Consider the following 18,642-nt stretch of genomic DNA (forward strand, 5'->3'; position numbering starts at 1 on the left):
ATTAATTTCCAAGAAATGTGTGAGATATATGAAAACTCAATAAATTTTAAATGCCCGTTCTTTTCTAATCAGTTTATAATTTTAAAGCAATTCCAAATAAAATCCCAAAAGGAGTGGTATTTGGCTGTTTGTTATCTGGGGTGTTATAGGAATTTAGTTACGTTGTTGAAGGTTTTGGTTTGATTTGTTTCATTACTTGTTTCACAATATTTTATTTTGAAAATTTTCAAAGGTATAGAAAACTTTCAAGAAGTATAGAGTGCTTTGCTGCTTTGGACAATTCCTTTGGAAGAATAAATGTATAACGATGCTAAGAACACTCTGAAAAAGATAAGTAGCAAAGGAAGACTTGCTCTACCTGTGGTAAGAAGAATTCTCAGATGGCCCCCAAGATTCCCACTGCCTGTACGCAGCCTTGCATAATTCCTTCCCCCTGGATCTGACAGATTCCACTCTTAAGATTATATTAGAGTAGTCCCCGTTCCCCCTGGATCTGATAGATTTCACTCCTGAGATTATATTACAGTAGTCCCCTGTTATCCGCAGTTTTGCCTTCTGTGGCTTCAGTTACCCACGGTCAACTGCAGCCCAAAATATTATGTTACTGGAAAATTCCAGAAATAAACAATTCACAAGTTTTAGATTGCACACTGTTCTGAGTAGCATGTTGAAATCTCGCATCATCCTTGCATCCTGCCTGAGATGTGAATCAACCCTTTATTCAGGGTATCCACACTGTATATACCACCCGCCCATTAGTCACTTAGCAGCCGTCTTGGTTATTGTATCAACTGTCATGGTATCACAGTGCTTGTTTCAAGTAACCCTTATTTTACTTAATAATGGCCCAAAGTACAAGAGTAGTGATGTTGGCAATTCATATATGCCAAAGAAAAGCTGCAAAGGGAGTGGAAAGGTAAAAGTTTTCAACTTAATAAGGAAAGAAAAAAATTGCATTGAGGTTGCTAAGATCTATAGTAAGAACAAACAAATCTATCTCTGAAATTGTGAAAAAGAAATTTGTGCTAGTTTTGCTGTACCACCTCAAACTGCAAACATCACCACCATAATATGTGATTAAGTGCTTAGTTAAAATGGAAATGGCATTAAATTTGTGGGTGGAAGACATGAACAGAAAATGTGTTCCAACTGAGGCAACGTGTTGGATCAGAAAGCATTGACCCTATATGAAGACTTCAGCAAAGGATCTCCTGAAACGAGTGACATCAAGCCATTTCCTGCAAGTAAGGGATGGTCACACAGATTCAGAAATAGGTTTGCCATTTTATTATCTCACATCATCACAAGCAGAAGGGAGAGTATAGTACACTATTTTGAGAGAGCGAGAGAAAGACCACATTCACAGAGCTTTTATTACAGTGTATTGTTATAATTGTTCTATTTTATTATTGTTGTTAATCTCTTATTGTGCCTAATTTATAAATAAAACTTTTTCATAGGTATGTATGTGTGTATGTATGTATGTATCTACAGGAAAAACACAGTGTACTCATATATACTATATACATATACTATAAACTATCCTGGTTTCAGGTATCGACTGGCGGTCTTGGAACATGTACCCCACAGATAAGGGGACACTACTATAAATGGCAAAAGGGATTTTGCAGAGGTAATTAAGATCTCAAATTGGTTGATTGAGAATTAACAAAAAGGGAAATTATTTAGGTGGGCCACACTTAATCAGGTAGAAGACCTTAAAAAGGAAGAGAGTCAAAGAGATTTTATTCTGCTAGCATTTAAAAATATGGAAGTCATCGTAAATTCTATACCTGCAAGGAACCCAATTCTACCAATAACCTGAATGAGATTGAAAGACAACCCCCAAGAATCGCTTACAAGGAACCACAGCACCTGCTGAGACTTTGATTGCAACCATGTGCAACCAGAATAGAGGATCCTGGTAACCCAGGCCCAGACTGCTGACTCAGGTACTGATAATAAATGAGATAAAAATGGATATTGTTTAAGCCGCTTAAATTTGTGGTAATTTAATACACAACAATAGAAAATAAATACTCGACTTCATATTAAAACATCATGAATTTAAATTAATAATGTGATACTGTTGAAAAATAGAAACATACATTAATGGAAAAGAAAAGGCAGCAGAGAAAAAGTCCTAGTATAGTAATGTAACACATCTATGGAGAAAAGAAAATCATTAAATAAATTATTCTGGGCTAACTGATTTACTATGCTGAAAAAAATAAAAATTATTTTATAGCTCCTCACAAAATAAATCCAGATGGATTAAGTGATTAGATGTAAAAATTGAAGCTACATAAAAATTAGACTATAAATAAATATATACAAGGTTCTGTGTTGGTTTAGGACTTCCTAAGTAGAAGAACAATGGAAAATTAACAGGACATCATCAAAATACTTTACAGCTCAGAGATTAAAACTACAACACATCATAAACAATATAAGAATAGCAAAAAAATTTTGGAATTTCAAGGATTTAATAGTCTTACTATATGGCTGACTCATATAATAAGGAAAACAATACTACCCTAATAGAAAGGGGGACATGGGGCATAAACAGACAATTCACGCATAGGGCAGAAAAGATGGAAAGAACTTACTAGAGGGGGCTGTGCCACAAATATAAAGGCAAAGAGCCTCTTGAGGAATCGAAACAACACATGTTAGGACACAAAAATGCGTGAGACACCATGAGGTTCTTAAGAAACACCAAGTATGAGAGGGGCAAGAATATATGGCCATGAAGGTAGACAGAGGTCAGATTATGCAGGTGAAGATGAACCACTGAAGGATGTTAATAATAGAGCCTGGGTATCTACCCAGAAAACCTGAAAACATTTATCCATAAAGATATATGTGCCCTGATGTTTACTGAAGCTTTATTTTTGGTGGCCAAGACATGGAAACAACCAAAGTGTCCTTCGAAAGATGATTAGATAAAAAAAGTTGTGGTATATATACACAATGGAATAGTATTGTGCCATAAGAAAAGATGAAATAGTGCCTTTTGCAACAATATGGACGGATCTTCAGATTATTGTGTTAAGTGAAATAAGCCAGACAGAAAAAGTCAAAAACCACATGATTTCACTGATGTGTAGTACATAAAACTGAAAACAACAAAGGAACAAGACAAACAAACAAAGAAACAAAAACTCATAGAGATGGACAATAGTTTAGTGGTTACCAGAGGGTAAGGGGGGAAGGGGTGGTAGATGAGGGTAAAAGGGATCAAACATATGGTGATGAAAAGAGAACTGACTCTGGGTTTTGAACACACAATGTGATACATAGATGATGCATTACAGAATTGTACACCTGAAATCTATGTAATTTTATAACAACTGTCACCCCAATAAACTTTAATTATAAAAAAACAAAAATACATGTTTAACATCTCATCTCAAATTCTTGACATAGAAAGTTCTAATTTACCAATTTTTAAGAGCAAAAGAATGGTCATGAAAAGTGTCTCCAAGGTTAGCATGAAAGTGGATCTTCTACTTTGGAGGGACTATACCCTACCCTATTCCCTCAAAAATGAACACTTTTAATTGCTGTGCCAGAAATAGTAATGGATTTGTAATAGGTCAGTAACTTTTGCTCAGCAAATTGGTTTTTATCAATGTAGTCTATGGCTACACAAGAAAAGAAAGTCATAGGTGCTGATGGAGATCAAACAAGAAACTTCTAATTATTATCAGGTTCTAGTTAACTGGGTTAATTCAATGCTATCATTACTCCCACAATTATTTTCACTACTAATTGCAGAATAATAGTTTAAATAACTTCCGCCTGGTTAGGAAGGACTCAAGATATTGAAATATCATAGTTTAAATCTATTTTTTAAAGCTATCATAATTGATAGCACGTAACTTATGTCAGTTACATAGCAGAAGAGAAAGAAACGAACATGTGCATCTGGCTACAACTCTCTACCACAAAGAAACACACAGAAAAGTTCTACAGGAAATGAAGATTGAAATTTCATTCTATAGAACTTTGATAGCAAATGGCTTCATTTAAATTCATAAATTAATAGCAAATGGTTTCATTTAAATTCATAAATTAAGGATAACTGAAAAATATGCATCTTACTTAAAGATCGTATTTTATCTTATAAAACAGTTTTTCCTTATTTCTATAATAGGCTCGCAAATGAACAGTTTTTATTAAGTAAATCATATATCTATTTAAAACAGTAGTGATATCTGATTAAATAATTTGAAATTGATGAACAAAGTTGATAAATGCTTAAAATTTATGTCAGTTAAGGGAATAATTCTTCTTTGGGTGGAAGGTAGTAAAATATTCACTAGAAAGCCAGTTGATTATTAAAAAGACAGTCTCACAGTGCCAATCAAGAGACTTTACTAAACTAACCACTAAAGCTGTATAGTCTGGGGAATTTCAATTAGCAGTTAAGTTTCCCCAATGCTTGCTCCCACTGGCACAGAATTAATAAAACATGTTTACATATTGCCTTGAGCAAACCAGAAGAGTGCTGCCAGTGCAATTTGAACTATAATTATATATTCATAGTACCCTCCTGAAAGAGAAATTCTCATTTATTCTTCATCTACTTCTCAAGTTTAACTAACTTTAGACAAGATCTCAGTAAAAACCACCTAAAAATCTCATGGCAACGTAGTTTGGATTTCATCTTTTATCAAAGCTATACATGAAAACAAAAACGTAAGATTTTTTGGAGGCATTCTCCCAAGACTCATGTCACCCACTCCCAAAAATATATAATTCATATTATTTTGAAAGTGCCTGCATCCACGGTTTTGAACCAAATGAAGTGAAGCTACAAAGTGTATTATTCTTAACTTCATCATGTCATAAAGATTTCAAAAGCAGATATAAGAAAATGGAAATGAGGCAGTTAATTTATTCTGTTTGCCTTTAGAGAAATTAAATTTGTTCCCTTTGTAGAATAACGTAATATAAAATGGAAATTTTGTCGCAATAAGAGAAGAAAAGAGAGGAGTGGAAGCTAGAGGATGGGGGCAGGGGGAAAGCTCCACTATAAAGGGGTAACTGGGGCTTATTAGATACGATCTTCTAGCTAAAATGTGGACAACTCTTAGGACAGATGTGTGACAATTACATCTTTAGTCAACTGTGGTTAATATTCCTTGTATCTTAAAAGCAGCACCTTTGAGGATACCAAATCATTCTTTGAAAAATAATTTCACAGAGTAACTTCTTCGGTTTCTCTCTAAATGTTTCTGAAAATTATAGTAAATAAAAATGTATTCCTAGGTCTGGAGTAGTAAGAAAACATATGGTTTCAAATAATAATTCCAGAACAGAAAATGAACTAGTAGTACAAGAATTCAATTTAGGATTTATTTTGGCAAATATTTAAATATCAGATCATAACATATTACCAAAGAGACTGCCAGACCTAATCCCAGCTCCAAAAACTAAAACTGTTTATATGGAATTCAATCCCTTTCTCAAGGTAGAAGGCTGACAAGAAGGAAGGTATAAGGTACATTCTATTTGGGTAAATAGTTTATGCCAAGAAAAAGCCAATGTTTCTTTAACAATTCTGATATCCCTATTGATAATCTAGAAATTGCTTCATTCCTTAGCCACGGATGTCTAAAAGCAACTGTCACAGTCAAGGACTACTGCTTGAAATACATACATGTTTATTTGTAATCAGAACAATTTGCCTTCTTAGCTTTTGTGGATATAAAATATATGTACAGTCTTTGTTGAAAGAGACAAAAATCTACTTCTAGAAATCTGGAACTAAGTATATTCTAAACAGTCAATAATTAATAATGAAAGACTCCCAACCAGCACAACCATCCCCCCCAAAAGTGATCCAGCTTCCTTTTATTAAACTTATTAAGTTGAAATAAGATTTTAGATATGAAAAACTTGAAAAAAAAATACAAACACTATGGTTATATTTTATCTAAAGGACACTTACTCTACCTTTAAAAATCTAAACCATAATGGCAGAAGGAAACCAAAAGGACTCCAATTAAAAGTGTTGCCCAAGTTTATTCAACTTAATAATTTACTTAAAACAAGGGATAAAAACAATCTACCAGACATCTATTTCATACAGAAGTCTCATCAGTTCGTTAAATACTCACATACCCATGTATATATAGCAGCACCACCACCATATCACATTAAAAAAGGAAGATGAAGAGGATATTCCATTATAGAGATCTAATAAAAATCATAATAACTGAACACTAAATAGAAGAGGAAATGAATTATAAAAAAGAAAAAACAGCCAAGACTCAGCTTCTGGGGAAAGGCAAAGGTTGGGTTTCACTGGGGAAAGAGTATAAAACCTATTTCCACCCTCCCCAACTCTATACTAACACACACAAAAGCCTTCAACCATTCAGGAAAGGCAGGACAGAGTTCAGTTGTGGGGCTGGGAAGGCACAGCAAACCCACCTGCACCCTGAAGCAGGAGAGAGAAGATTTTTGCCTCTGGGAAAGAGACAGGTACAGTGAGAACGCTCCCCCGAGGCTCTGGCACACAGGACCTCCTAAGACTAAAGCTCAAATAGGAGAACTAAGAAACCCTTTGCTCCCACCACAAGACTTATTCCAAGTAAAAAGCAAGAGCAACTGGGGAGGAGCATCAAGAGAAAACTCCTCTGTGGCTCAGGCTTGCAGAGCCTGTTGAAAGCCAACAGTGGAGTAAGAAGACTGAGAAAATCCCTCCAGCACTCCAGTCCTCATAACAGGCACAGTGTGGCAACTGATCACAACTAGAAGAATCTGAAGCCTGTGATACAGTGATGATAACTAGAGCAACCACAAAAACCCAAACTGGGATCAAACTCCAGACTTAATACTCAACTCCCTACATTAATGGCCTGACAGAAAAAGGGACAAATATTTCTTAGCATAAATATTATTTATCTCAGTCTCTACTGTTCTGTTGCACAGAATGTCCAATATTCAAGCAATAATTACAATAAAAACAAAAGCAGGAAAAGCAAATCTATCAAGACATAAAACAGTCAACAGGCCCAGACCAAGAGATGTTGGAAGTTTCAAAGAGGCACTTCACAATTATAAGATTAATAAGTTAAAAGCTCTAGTGAAAAAAGGTGGATAACATGTACAAACACCTAGGGAATTTCAGCAGAGATGGAAATTACAAAAAGGAGTGGAAATGCTAGATATGAAAACTGCTGTGTCAGAAAGTATTCCTTTGATAGACTTATCAGCAGAAGGAACACAGAAGAAGAATAAGTGAACTTGAGGAAAGGACAATAGGAATTATCCAAATTTTGAAACACAAATTTAAGAAAAGATTGAAAAACACAAAACGGAGCACCCAAGACCTCTACAATAATATCAAAAGGTCTAACATGTGAAATCAGAATCTCAGAATGAAAATAGTGAGAAAATAGAGCAGAATAAATCTGTGAAGAGATAACGGTTGAGATAGTGACAAAATAACAATGAATTACAGATCCAAGAACTTCAGAGAAACTTTTCAAGCTCAGACAAACTGAGCTGTATATATAATGCCAGATCCTCGTATCATAGAAAACATGTAAATCTTGCTTTTTTTAATCCAATCTGGCAATCTCGGCCTATTATTTGGAATATTTAGACCTGTGCTACTCAATGTAGTAGCTACAAGCCATATGTTTATTTTAAAATATTGAATAAAATTTAAAATGCAAGTCTTCAGTTGCACTAGGCACATTCAAATGCTCAGTAGAAACATGTAACTGGTGGCTAATATCTTGGATAGCACAGACAGAGAATATTTCCATCACTTTAGAAAGTTTTATTGGACAGTGCTGGTTTAGAATACTTACATTTAATGCAGTTACTGATATAGTTAAGATTAAATCTAACATTATGCTATTTATTTCCTAATTGTACCATTTCTTTATTTTTTTGCCTCCCTCTTTTCCTGCACTCCTTTTTACTAATGAAGTATTTCTTATGACCTCATTATTTTCTCTGATATTGATTTACTGACTATCCCACTTTGTTTTACGTTTTTAGTAGTTGTTCTAGGGTTATATTAAACATCTTTAACTTATCACCAGATACTATTATATTACATCACTTATTGTACAAAAACATTACAACAGCACAGTTTTTTCCCTCTTCCCATCCTTTGCGTTAATTGTTGTCATACAGTTTACTTGTGCATTGTTATTATGAATAGCTGTTCCAATGATCTTTCAAATGCAATTTTGATGACAAAATTACTGGAAAATGCAAAACCCTGTAATAGAGGAGTACTATTTTAAATACTTTGTCTTGACTGACAGAAGTGTCAAGATTTTAAGAAAATTTATTTTGGAGATACAGAATTCTGGCTCTTGCATACCCAGTAAGAGATAAGAAATCAATGTCTATATCACTTATAATTTTTTACATCGTAAAACCCTACATTATCTGTCTCCTGAAGCTTCAATTTTAGCATGTAGGCCAATTATTTGATGAATTTGTTATCTCAAACTCAAAAAAGGGTTTTAGGTTTTGTTTCACATCCCCTTGGCTTCATGCTTGGAAGCCATAGGACTTCTTTTTCTGAGATTTCGTTGTTAGTATATACAAATGCAATGGCTTTTTTTATGTTGATTTTGTAGCCTGCAACTTTACTGTACTCATTTACTATTTCTAACAGCTTTTTGGTGGAGTCTTTAGGATTTTCTATATATAGAATCATGTCATCTGCAAAAAGTGATAATTCAACTTCTTCATTCCCAATTCGGATGCCTTTTATTTCTTTCTCTTGCCTGATTGCTCTGGCTAGGACTTTGAATACTATGTTGAAAAGCAGTGCTGATAGGGGACAACCCTGTCATGTTCCTGAATGGCTTCAGAGCATACAGAACTAAAGAAAGTCTTAAGATCTATCAAATAGCAGATACGTAAATTATCTATCATTTTAATAATAATTTGACCTGGGAGCCTCCATGTTCATATGCAAAATACTATGCATCATGTTCAAGACTCTGGTTTTGGTTTTAAAGATGAATGTAGATTTTGTCTGTTTCATCTATCTTATTTTTGCTATTGGTTTTTTTTCTTAATTACTTTTTAATTACTTGGTTTCATTGTATCCATTTTTTTCTTTTCACATTATATCTTTACACTGTTTTTGTGTTGTTGTTGGAAACAACCAATTCAGGATCATCTTGTTATTCAATAGCTTAGGTTGAGACACCAGAACAACATATTATTTGCTCCATCCAACAAAGTCTGTGCCTGTACTTTTCAAGAACACAAATGCCACCTCCTCCTGTGAGAAAGACTGATCCCCTTCATCACTGACAAAAGTCATAATCCCACATTCATTTTCAAAATGGATAAATATAATATGGCTTTTGAATCACTGGCCAGCTCTACATACACCTTTTCACAAAATACATTTTGTGGCTCATTTCTCATAAATATAGTTTCACTACAGACAGCAGACAGTGAGTAAATCTACTCTTTTTCATGGCAAGGAGCTCAACTCTTATATTATTGCTGGCTTATTAGTGACATAAGCCCCTATTTCTAAAAAAGTATGCAGTGAGCTGAAAATGAACAGCTACTTCAATATGGCTGCCAAGGACAGCCTTAAAAGGGAACTAGTACAATCCAATCTCAATCTCAAAAGACCTAACAAGACCATAGAAAAAATAATGTATTAACTTAGTATTAAGCACCATTCTTTTTTACAAAAGAGTATAAAATTCTGTAAACTCAAAATCTAATGTTAAAGTGTGAGTTAGAAACAATAACAACAAAGCCCTAAACATCCACTCTTCAATGAGAAGTTCTTTTGGGCACTTACCCAAGTCTTCCTAGCATCTCAAACTCAGGAACTCGTGGTCCACATGTCTCTATTTGCAGTGGTTTATATTCATATAGAGCTTCTTCTAGCTTTTGAATAGGTGCTAATGAAATATGTTGACCCTGTTAGAAAAATGAAGGAAAGCAATACTTTTTTAATATTACTTTCATATTACTATTGACTTACAATCATTTTAAAGATGGACTAAACTCCTCAAATTTAAAATATTATCCATTATGTATGCTATTCCATGGATACAATTCATTGCACTACTCAAACCTACATTATATAATTAACGTAGTCATTGATATACGATTTAAAGGAGGAAAATCAAATCCATCATTAAATTCAAATTTAGTCGTAAAGAGTTCAATGTCATTGGTAAAATTCAACAAATACGTAAGCATAGTCCATCCTCACATTTTCCTATTTTTATTATACAGCTTTGACAGTTTTGGTAATCAATGTTTTGTTGAAAGCTCTAATTAAGGAGGGGCAATAATGAAATTATTCTCTGCAAAGTTTTACCACATAAATATCTATTATATTAAGTCTTTACAATGGAATCAAACTTAATTACCGAATTAAGTGTGTATATGAAGTCTATTTACACTTACACACACACACACACACACACACACCTAAAATGAAAAAATGTTATGCTATAAATTAAGTTGAATGAAACATCCAGGGATTTTTTTAAAAGAAAGAACTATTAGATAACTAAAATAAAAGGACCATATTTGATCACAAGTGTACGAAATAAAATGTCACACCCATATAGCATCATTACATTGAGATTTACATAATTATCAGACATCTGAGTATAGAATTCAATTTTTAAATCCCTATTTTTTTAATGTAGTCCAAGTTTCTCATTCTAACTCTAGTTCTTTAATTTTTCTTTTTTTTTTTTTTTTAGAAATACCTTTGTGGCACAGTAATACCTTTATTATTTTATTTTTATGTCTTATTGGGGAACAGTGTGTTTCTCCAGAGCCCATCAGCTCCAAGTCGTTGTCCTTCAATCTAATTGTGGAGGGCTCAGCTCACTGGCCCATGTGGGAATCGAACCAGCAACCCTGTTGTTCAGAGCTCGCACTCTAACCAACTGAGCCATCCAGCCGCCCCATAATTTTTCTTGGTATAGTTCTCATCAATTTCTCTATTTCCTAATTTTTTAATAAAAATTAGTCCTTGTACTAATTACTTCCACTGATTTCTAGTTTGTAATTTATTTCTATGTTACCTCCCTTGGTTTTCTTTACTTTTACCCCTAAATTACTAAATTTAATACATAGTATATTTGTTATCTTTCTTTTTTTTTAAAGTAAAAACCATGACTTAAAAGTGATAAAGTGCAATTGAGGCTGTCAGGAAGGACCACGGAAGATATTAGCATCTGACTCGTGGTCTGTCTCTTCAACAAACTTTATCCCATGTAGCATCATCCTAGCTAGTTTACCGACACATCAACAGCTTTTTTTTTGAAGGACCCCAAAAGTCCTTCACCAAACACAGACAAAGGACTTGAATAGACATTTATCTGATACATGAATAGCCAAACAACACATGAAAAGACACTTAACATCACAAGTCATTAGGAAAATGCAAATCAAAACACAGTGATATGCCACTTAACACTCATGCCTATTTAGAATGGCTATTATCAAATAAATAAATAAATAAATACAAAAAAATAACAAAACAAAAAACCACACAGTAAATAACAAGTGCTGGCAAGCATGTGAAGAAATTGGAACTCTTGTGCTTTGCTGGTAGGGATGTAAAATGGTACAACCACTATGAAAAAACAGGGTGGAGATTCCTCAAAAAATTAAATGTAGAATTACCATATGAGCCAACAATTCTACCTCTGGGTATACTAGTATACCCAAAAGTAGTGAAAGTAGGAACTGGAACACATATTTGTACACCCATGTTCATAGCAGCATTATTCATAATAGCAAAAAGGTAGAAGCAACCCATGTGTCCATCAATAGATGAATGAATAAACAAAATGTGGTACATATACATAATAGAACGTTACTCAGCCTTAAAAAACAAGAAAATTTTGACATATGCTGAAACATGGATGAACCAACCCTAAAGAAATTATGCTAAGTGAAATAAGCCAGTCACAAAAGTACAAATATTATATGATTCCAATTATACGAAGTTCCTACAATAGTCAAATTTATAGAGACAGAAAGTAGAATGGTGGTTGCCAGAGCCTAGGGGAGTCAGGAGATAGGGTATTAGTATTTAATGGGTACAGAGTTTTCTTTGGAAAAGATAAAAAAAATGCTGGAGATGGACAGTGGCCATGGGTGCACAATGATGTCAATGCCAACTTCTTAATGCCAAGAACTGATACTTAAAATGATTAAAATGGTAAAGTTTATGTTATATATATTTTACCACAATATTTAAAAATGGGTTTTGAGTACTCTAACTTACTCATTTACCTGACTGGAATAAAACACAGGAAAAAAAGTAAAAAGTGAAATATCTGGAAAAACCTCATTATTTTAACCCTTAACCTTCATATGTTTCATAGCCTTTTTAAATAAACATGAAACTACCGAGCTAAATCTTACACTATCTCACAGTAATCCAATTTCTGAAAAATGCATATGAGTACAGAACATTATATGGGTTAAGAAGAGGCCTGCCTCAGTGGAATATTTTAAGTGGCATTCTGACATCTCTGTTTCGAATGTCATCTTCATAAGCTACCAAGCACTAAATTCTCCTGCAACATGATGCAGTATTAGTGGCACATTTTCAAGTTAGAAAAAATAAAAGAAAAAAAAAACTGTAAGAATTCAAAAAGGACACCTATTATAGTCCCACTAACACAGTACTATAGATTACTTTGTCTGATTACTCTATTTTCACTTTATAAATACGAGAGCAAGGCCCAGGTCTTTTCAAGAGCTGGAATATCTCCCAGGTAAGATGATATTCAAAAAAGACAGGCTCTTTTAAGTTATTAGAGTAGGAAACAACATATTAAAAGTAATCATTTTCTAAATATTAGCAATGATGCCCAAGTAACTGAAGCTATGTTATATAATCCAAAGTCTTCTTTGAAAGTTTGTGAGTACATAAAAGATCATCTGATAGTAATAGTAGTTAACATTATTTACCCAGTGCTGGGCACATCTAAGAGCTTCTTATGCATTATTTCATTAGAATTCACAATAGTTTTATGAGATAAATACTATCATCCTTACTTTATGGATGATGAACAGGGGTTTAGATTTGTTACTTGGCAAGGTCATACTGTAGTTAATGGCAGGTTGAGGATTAGAAGCCAAGTTTGTCAAATTCTAAAGCCTGTGAATTTAAAATTTGTCAAATTCTAAAGTTTCCCCTAACTTCCTTGTTTTATGGCTAAAGAAACTAAGATTCCATCCCCTCCAAAATACAAATTTTCCGAAGGTCGCATAGAATCATATCTCCTAATTCCTGTCCAGAGTGGGTCCTACCATACCACACTGCCTTTTAAATCCTACTTTTAGACAATATACTTATAGTTGCTTAATTTAACAGTTTGACGTAAATAGTAAATTCTAGATTTAAAATAAAATTTTATACAAAATCTAATAAATTAGATATGGTCAAAATACCATAGGCTCAAAAGTGATTTTTTTTTAAATTATGGCATTTAGAGAGAAAAAAACATCATTTAGAAAGAAATTACAAACAGCATTTAGAAAAATTACACTGTGGTAATTCTGTTTACCATGAAAATAATAAAGTTCATAAATGATGTGCAACCTGGTCTTATAACGTTCAATCTATCTTTCTGAACTAATGTGAGATAGATGCCAAGTTTCTCAAATCCAAAGCTGGGGAAGAATTTACAGGACAAGTCATTGCCATAATTTTTTTTTTAAATCACCAAGAAACTAAATGTCTTAACAAGTCCCATGAGGAAAGTATTAGGGGTTTTAAGTGACTGGTGGCAAAAAAGGTGTTCAAACGTTTCTGGATGCAAAACGGTAAATGAATGTGATATTTCCACCAAAACAGTAAGTGTGATATTATTCTAAACTATCAGAAAAGGGAAGATTCAGATTAAGGCAGTCATACTGTATGATGCACTAATGATATATAACATCTGAATTAAATTTGACTTGTCAAATGATATAGTATATACTTGAAGGGCAATAGAAAATCAAGAGAGGAAGAATCAATAAAATGTGGAAAAATGAAACAGTACAACTTGTGCTAGACCTCAGAGGTCAGACAAAGTCTACAAAAGCAAGGCAATGGGGAGAACAGCAATATTACCACAGTAATATGTTGTGTCTTGAGACAATAACAACTAAACAGAAGTAGAAAATGGGTATATGGGGAGGCAGGGGTGGGGAGAGACTAAGCCAGTCTAGTATAGCTTAAATTGCATCCAGAAAATACTCCAAGACAAATTTAAACTCGTATGGTAAAAAAAAAAATCAGACCCTTTAAAACAATGCAGAAATATCTTACCTCCATCAAACTACCAAATAAGTTATAAAACAAATAAGAGAGCAAATTATAGAATTGCTTCTTTATAAAAAAGCAATTTAGTAAACCATTAAAATATTCATATATTTTGACCCAATAATTCCAGTTGAACAATTTATAAGCTAAAAATCAGAAATATAATCAAATCTTTGTTCAAAAGACCTCATAGTTTAATTTATAACTGTGAAAACCAAAAGGATCATAAATGCTCAGCAATACTGAGAAATCTAAATAAACCGGAGTATATAGTTATTAATTTAAGTAAATGTAAATGAAACTATGTATGCCATTTGAAATTATTTTAATGAGAAATTAATATTAAGTATATAATCAGGAGGAACTAAACTATTTTTTAAATCTGCATAATGAAAACCACCAAAATGTTAACTGTAGGTATCTCTAGGTGATGAGATTATGAACTACTCATAATTTTATCTTTATACAGAATTTTCTAAATTGGCCAAAATGGGTATATTTTACATTTATAACCATAAAAAATATAAAAATATACTAAAGACCATATTGAACACTACCATAGGGGAAAAAATAAAAATAAAAAACTCATAGTACAGTAAAACTGGCCTGGTCTCTTCAGTAAGTCAATGTCATGACAAACAACAATAGTAAAAAGTTGTAGCACAGAATGGGAGACATTCTAGATTGACTAAAAGAGAATTACAGGGTTTAATAAATATAATAAGAGTCATTAGCTCAGTATTGATTTAGGAAGGAAAAACAACAGTCATAAGACATTTTAAAGGACAAAGGGGAAAATTTGAATATGGATTGGGTATTAGGTTACATTAGAGAAATGTAATTAATTTTGTTTGGTGTAGTTATGGCATTATGGTTATGTGTAAGAACATCATATGCCAGGGCAAGTCAGCCAGAGATGCAGACTAAAAAAAAACTTCATAATAACTACAATTTACAATTTACTTTAACCTGGTTCAGAAAAAAGAAAAGAAATTTTACATATATATATATATATATATATATACACACACACACACACACACACACACACACACACACACACACACACAGTGTTTCCCCGAATATAAGAAAATAAGACCTAGCTGGACAATCAGCTCCAATGCATCTTTTGGAGCAAAAAGTAATATAAGACCCAATCTTATTTTACTATAAGACCGGGTCTATAATATAGTATAATATAACATGACATAACATAACATAACATAACATAACATAACATAACATAACATAACACAATATAATGTAATGTAATATAATATATTATATTATATAAGACCCGGTTTTATATTAATTTTTGTACCAAAAGACACATTAGAGCTGATTGTCTGACTAGGTCTTATTTTTGGGGAAACAGGGTATATGAAGCAAATTAAAGATTATTGAATCTAGATATTAGGTATATGAGTATTTGTTGTATTATTTTTCTACTTTGCTATTTTTGAAATTTTTCATTATAAAGTTTTAAAATGAGTTATGGAATCTTGGTTAGTTTTGAAAGAAAAACATTTATATGTTATGCATTTATAGCACAGAAAAATACAATCATACCAAAGAAAGAAGAGCCTGGAATCAAGTAGGTCAAGTTTGTAGCTATTTTAGCAATTAGAGTTGAAGTAATATGTTCTAGATTTAAGCGGTAACTGAGAGGAAAAGAAAAAGGAATAATTATAATTAAAACTGCAAGACTTGGTAGCAATCTGGATAGCTGAGTGAAATACAAAAATGTGAAAAACAGAGAGCTGAAGACTAACAGAAACAAGGAAAACTGGGAAAGGGAAGAAATGGGTAGAGAAGATAAAAAAGATAAAATATAGTCTAGGAGAAAATATTTGCAAATCACGTGCCTTAAAAAGAATTTGTATCCATAATATATGCAAAGTACTCTTATAAGTATTTTTTTAAAAGCTCAAAAAAAGTTTTTTAAAATCGGCAAAAAATTTTAGTAGACATTTCACCCAAGAAGATACACAAATGGCTAATGAGTATGAAAAGATGCTCTACACCATTAATCTTTAAGAAAACGCAAATTAAAACCACAATGAAATACTACTTCATATCCACTAGACTGGCTATAATCAAAAAGACAGACAATAAAAAGTGTTACTAAGGTTGTGGAGAAATTGGAACCCGCTTACATTGTTGATGAGTGTGTGCAAAGGTGCAACCGCTTTGGAAATTAATTTGGCAGTTTTTCTTAAATTTATAAATAAATTTACTATACAATTTAGTAATTCCACTCATAGGCATCTACCCAAAAGAAATGAAAACATATGACCACACAAAGACTTGTACAAGAATGTTCATAGCAGCATTATCCATAGTAGCCAAGTAGTGGAAACAATCTAAATGACCATCAACTGGTGAATGGATAAACAAAATGAGGTATAGTCATACAATATGAATAATTCATTCACCTAATAATCATAAAATATGCTGAATACTATTTAGCAACAAAAAGAGAATATTGATACATGCTGCAACATAAATGAACTTCAAAAACATTATGCTAAGTAAAAGAAGACACCCAAAAGACTACATATTGTATGATTCCATTTATGTGAATTATCTAGAAAAGGTAAAACTACAGGGACAGAAAGTAGATTAGCAACTGTGAGGGGCTAGGAGTGACTACAGTTAAGTACGAAAATCATTGCACTGTACATTTAAAATGAGTATTTTTTATGGTGAGTACATTTTACCTCAATAAAGCTGTCTATAAAATAAAGAGTTCAAGATGGTTTGAATCAATTCAACATTGCTATGAAATATCCAAGTTGAAATTTTCAGTAAAGGCAGCTAAAAATAAAAAATAAAATCAAGAGAAATTTTGTTGTCATCACCATCAAAATGATGGGCAAAGTCACAAAAATAAATAAGATCTGGGGGAGGCAAATGTATAAAGAGTGAGATCCTAGCAATGCGCCTTAAAAAACCACATTAGGTAACTGAAGTATATTTTACTAGCTTTCAAAAGTATAACACAAACCTGAGGCCCTTTGGATTACTGTTGTTGCCATATAAATAATAAATGAGGCTTTGAGAATAAAAATGCTGTGAGAAGAGCAACAGCAAATCATGTAACCTTAGTTAAATATCCACAGCGGGAGAGGAAGGATGCATGTAAACTCGACATTCAATCGCATAATTAATATTTTTACTTCCCAGGAATGTAACAGAATGGAGTCCCTGTTTCTCTTCTAAGATAAACCTTCGAGTCCTAGACTATATTTCAATCATTTGCTAGCTAGTAATATAAGTATATGTGGAAAGATTCCAAAATTCAGCTCATTTCCATGAAGAACCTACAAACATTTGAAGAACAATGCAAATGCTGACAAAAGTAGTTATACATGGCTGTAATTTTAATAATCTGAAATATATTAAGTTTTCTTACTCAGCAAGTTTCAAGTCTACTATAAAAAATAGTTTACAATTTACTGAGACTTATCTGTTAGATAATCTATACACTACAAATATTGTTATTCTCTCTTCTCAAATAAAGGAAAAGCATAGACTATCTCTTGTGCTAACTCTAACACTGTAGGATTTAATGCCAAATGAAAATTTATATAATCTAGATTTCAGGAAGCCATTCAATAAAAGATGAAATAAACTCTGAAAACAACTTTTACTTTAAAGGACTTCTGGTCACTATGTTAACACACACACACACACACACACACACACACACACACATTTAGAATGCAGTAAAACCATTTAGAATAACATTACTAAAGAAAAATATTATTTTCTGATAAAAATAACAGCAACAGAAATAGTCAATTAGTAATCATTCATATATAGGTTGTTGAAATAAACAATAATCAAAATGCTAAAAAAGAAAATACCCATCCATATCAATCAGCATATGATTGTAAAGTACCATAGAAGAGGTTGTAATTCATAAAGTATTAGCAATGTAGGGTGATAGGTTAAATGATTCTGAAAATCCTTTAACACAGTTTAAGATTCAGAACTCTCTGAATTTTTCTGTTTTACTTAAATGATTGATTTGCCAGGCTAGCCTCATTCATCTTCAAGATATTTGCTAAGAAATCCTGTAAGCTTGCTAAACTCTCTTTGTAATTATTTAACATCGGTGTCCCGCATTGGACTGTAAGGCCCTATGTTCACTGCCATCCATGCCTTACAACACCATGCCTGGCACCAAAAATTTGCCCAGTATTTGGATGAATGAATGAATAATATATCATGTGAACAGTAACCTGGTGTAGGAGTATGAACACTAGGAAAACCGTAAGATTAGAATCAGGTTTCCAAATGCCATAATTTAAGAACACTTTTACTATGTA

At 32.8% G+C, this 18,642-nt stretch overlaps 1 protein-coding gene across 1 annotated transcript in view; it reads right to left on the reverse strand.

Moving 5' to 3' along the window:
* MNAT1 (MNAT1 component of CDK activating kinase) overlaps nt 1–18,642 on the reverse strand; it is a 176,047-nt gene that overhangs the window by 49,487 nt on the left and 107,918 nt on the right. The window contains exon 7 of the mRNA XM_033109018.1: nt 9,815–9,936. Coding sequence (XP_032964909.1) covers nt 9,815–9,936 — 122 coding nt within the window. The remainder of the gene's footprint in view (nt 1–9,814; nt 9,937–18,642) is intronic.

Source organism: Rhinolophus ferrumequinum, chromosome 6 (assembly GCF_004115265.2).
Source record: "Rhinolophus ferrumequinum isolate MPI-CBG mRhiFer1 chromosome 6, mRhiFer1_v1.p, whole genome shotgun sequence".
Classification (NCBI taxonomy): Eukaryota; Metazoa; Chordata; class Mammalia; order Chiroptera; family Rhinolophidae; genus Rhinolophus; species Rhinolophus ferrumequinum.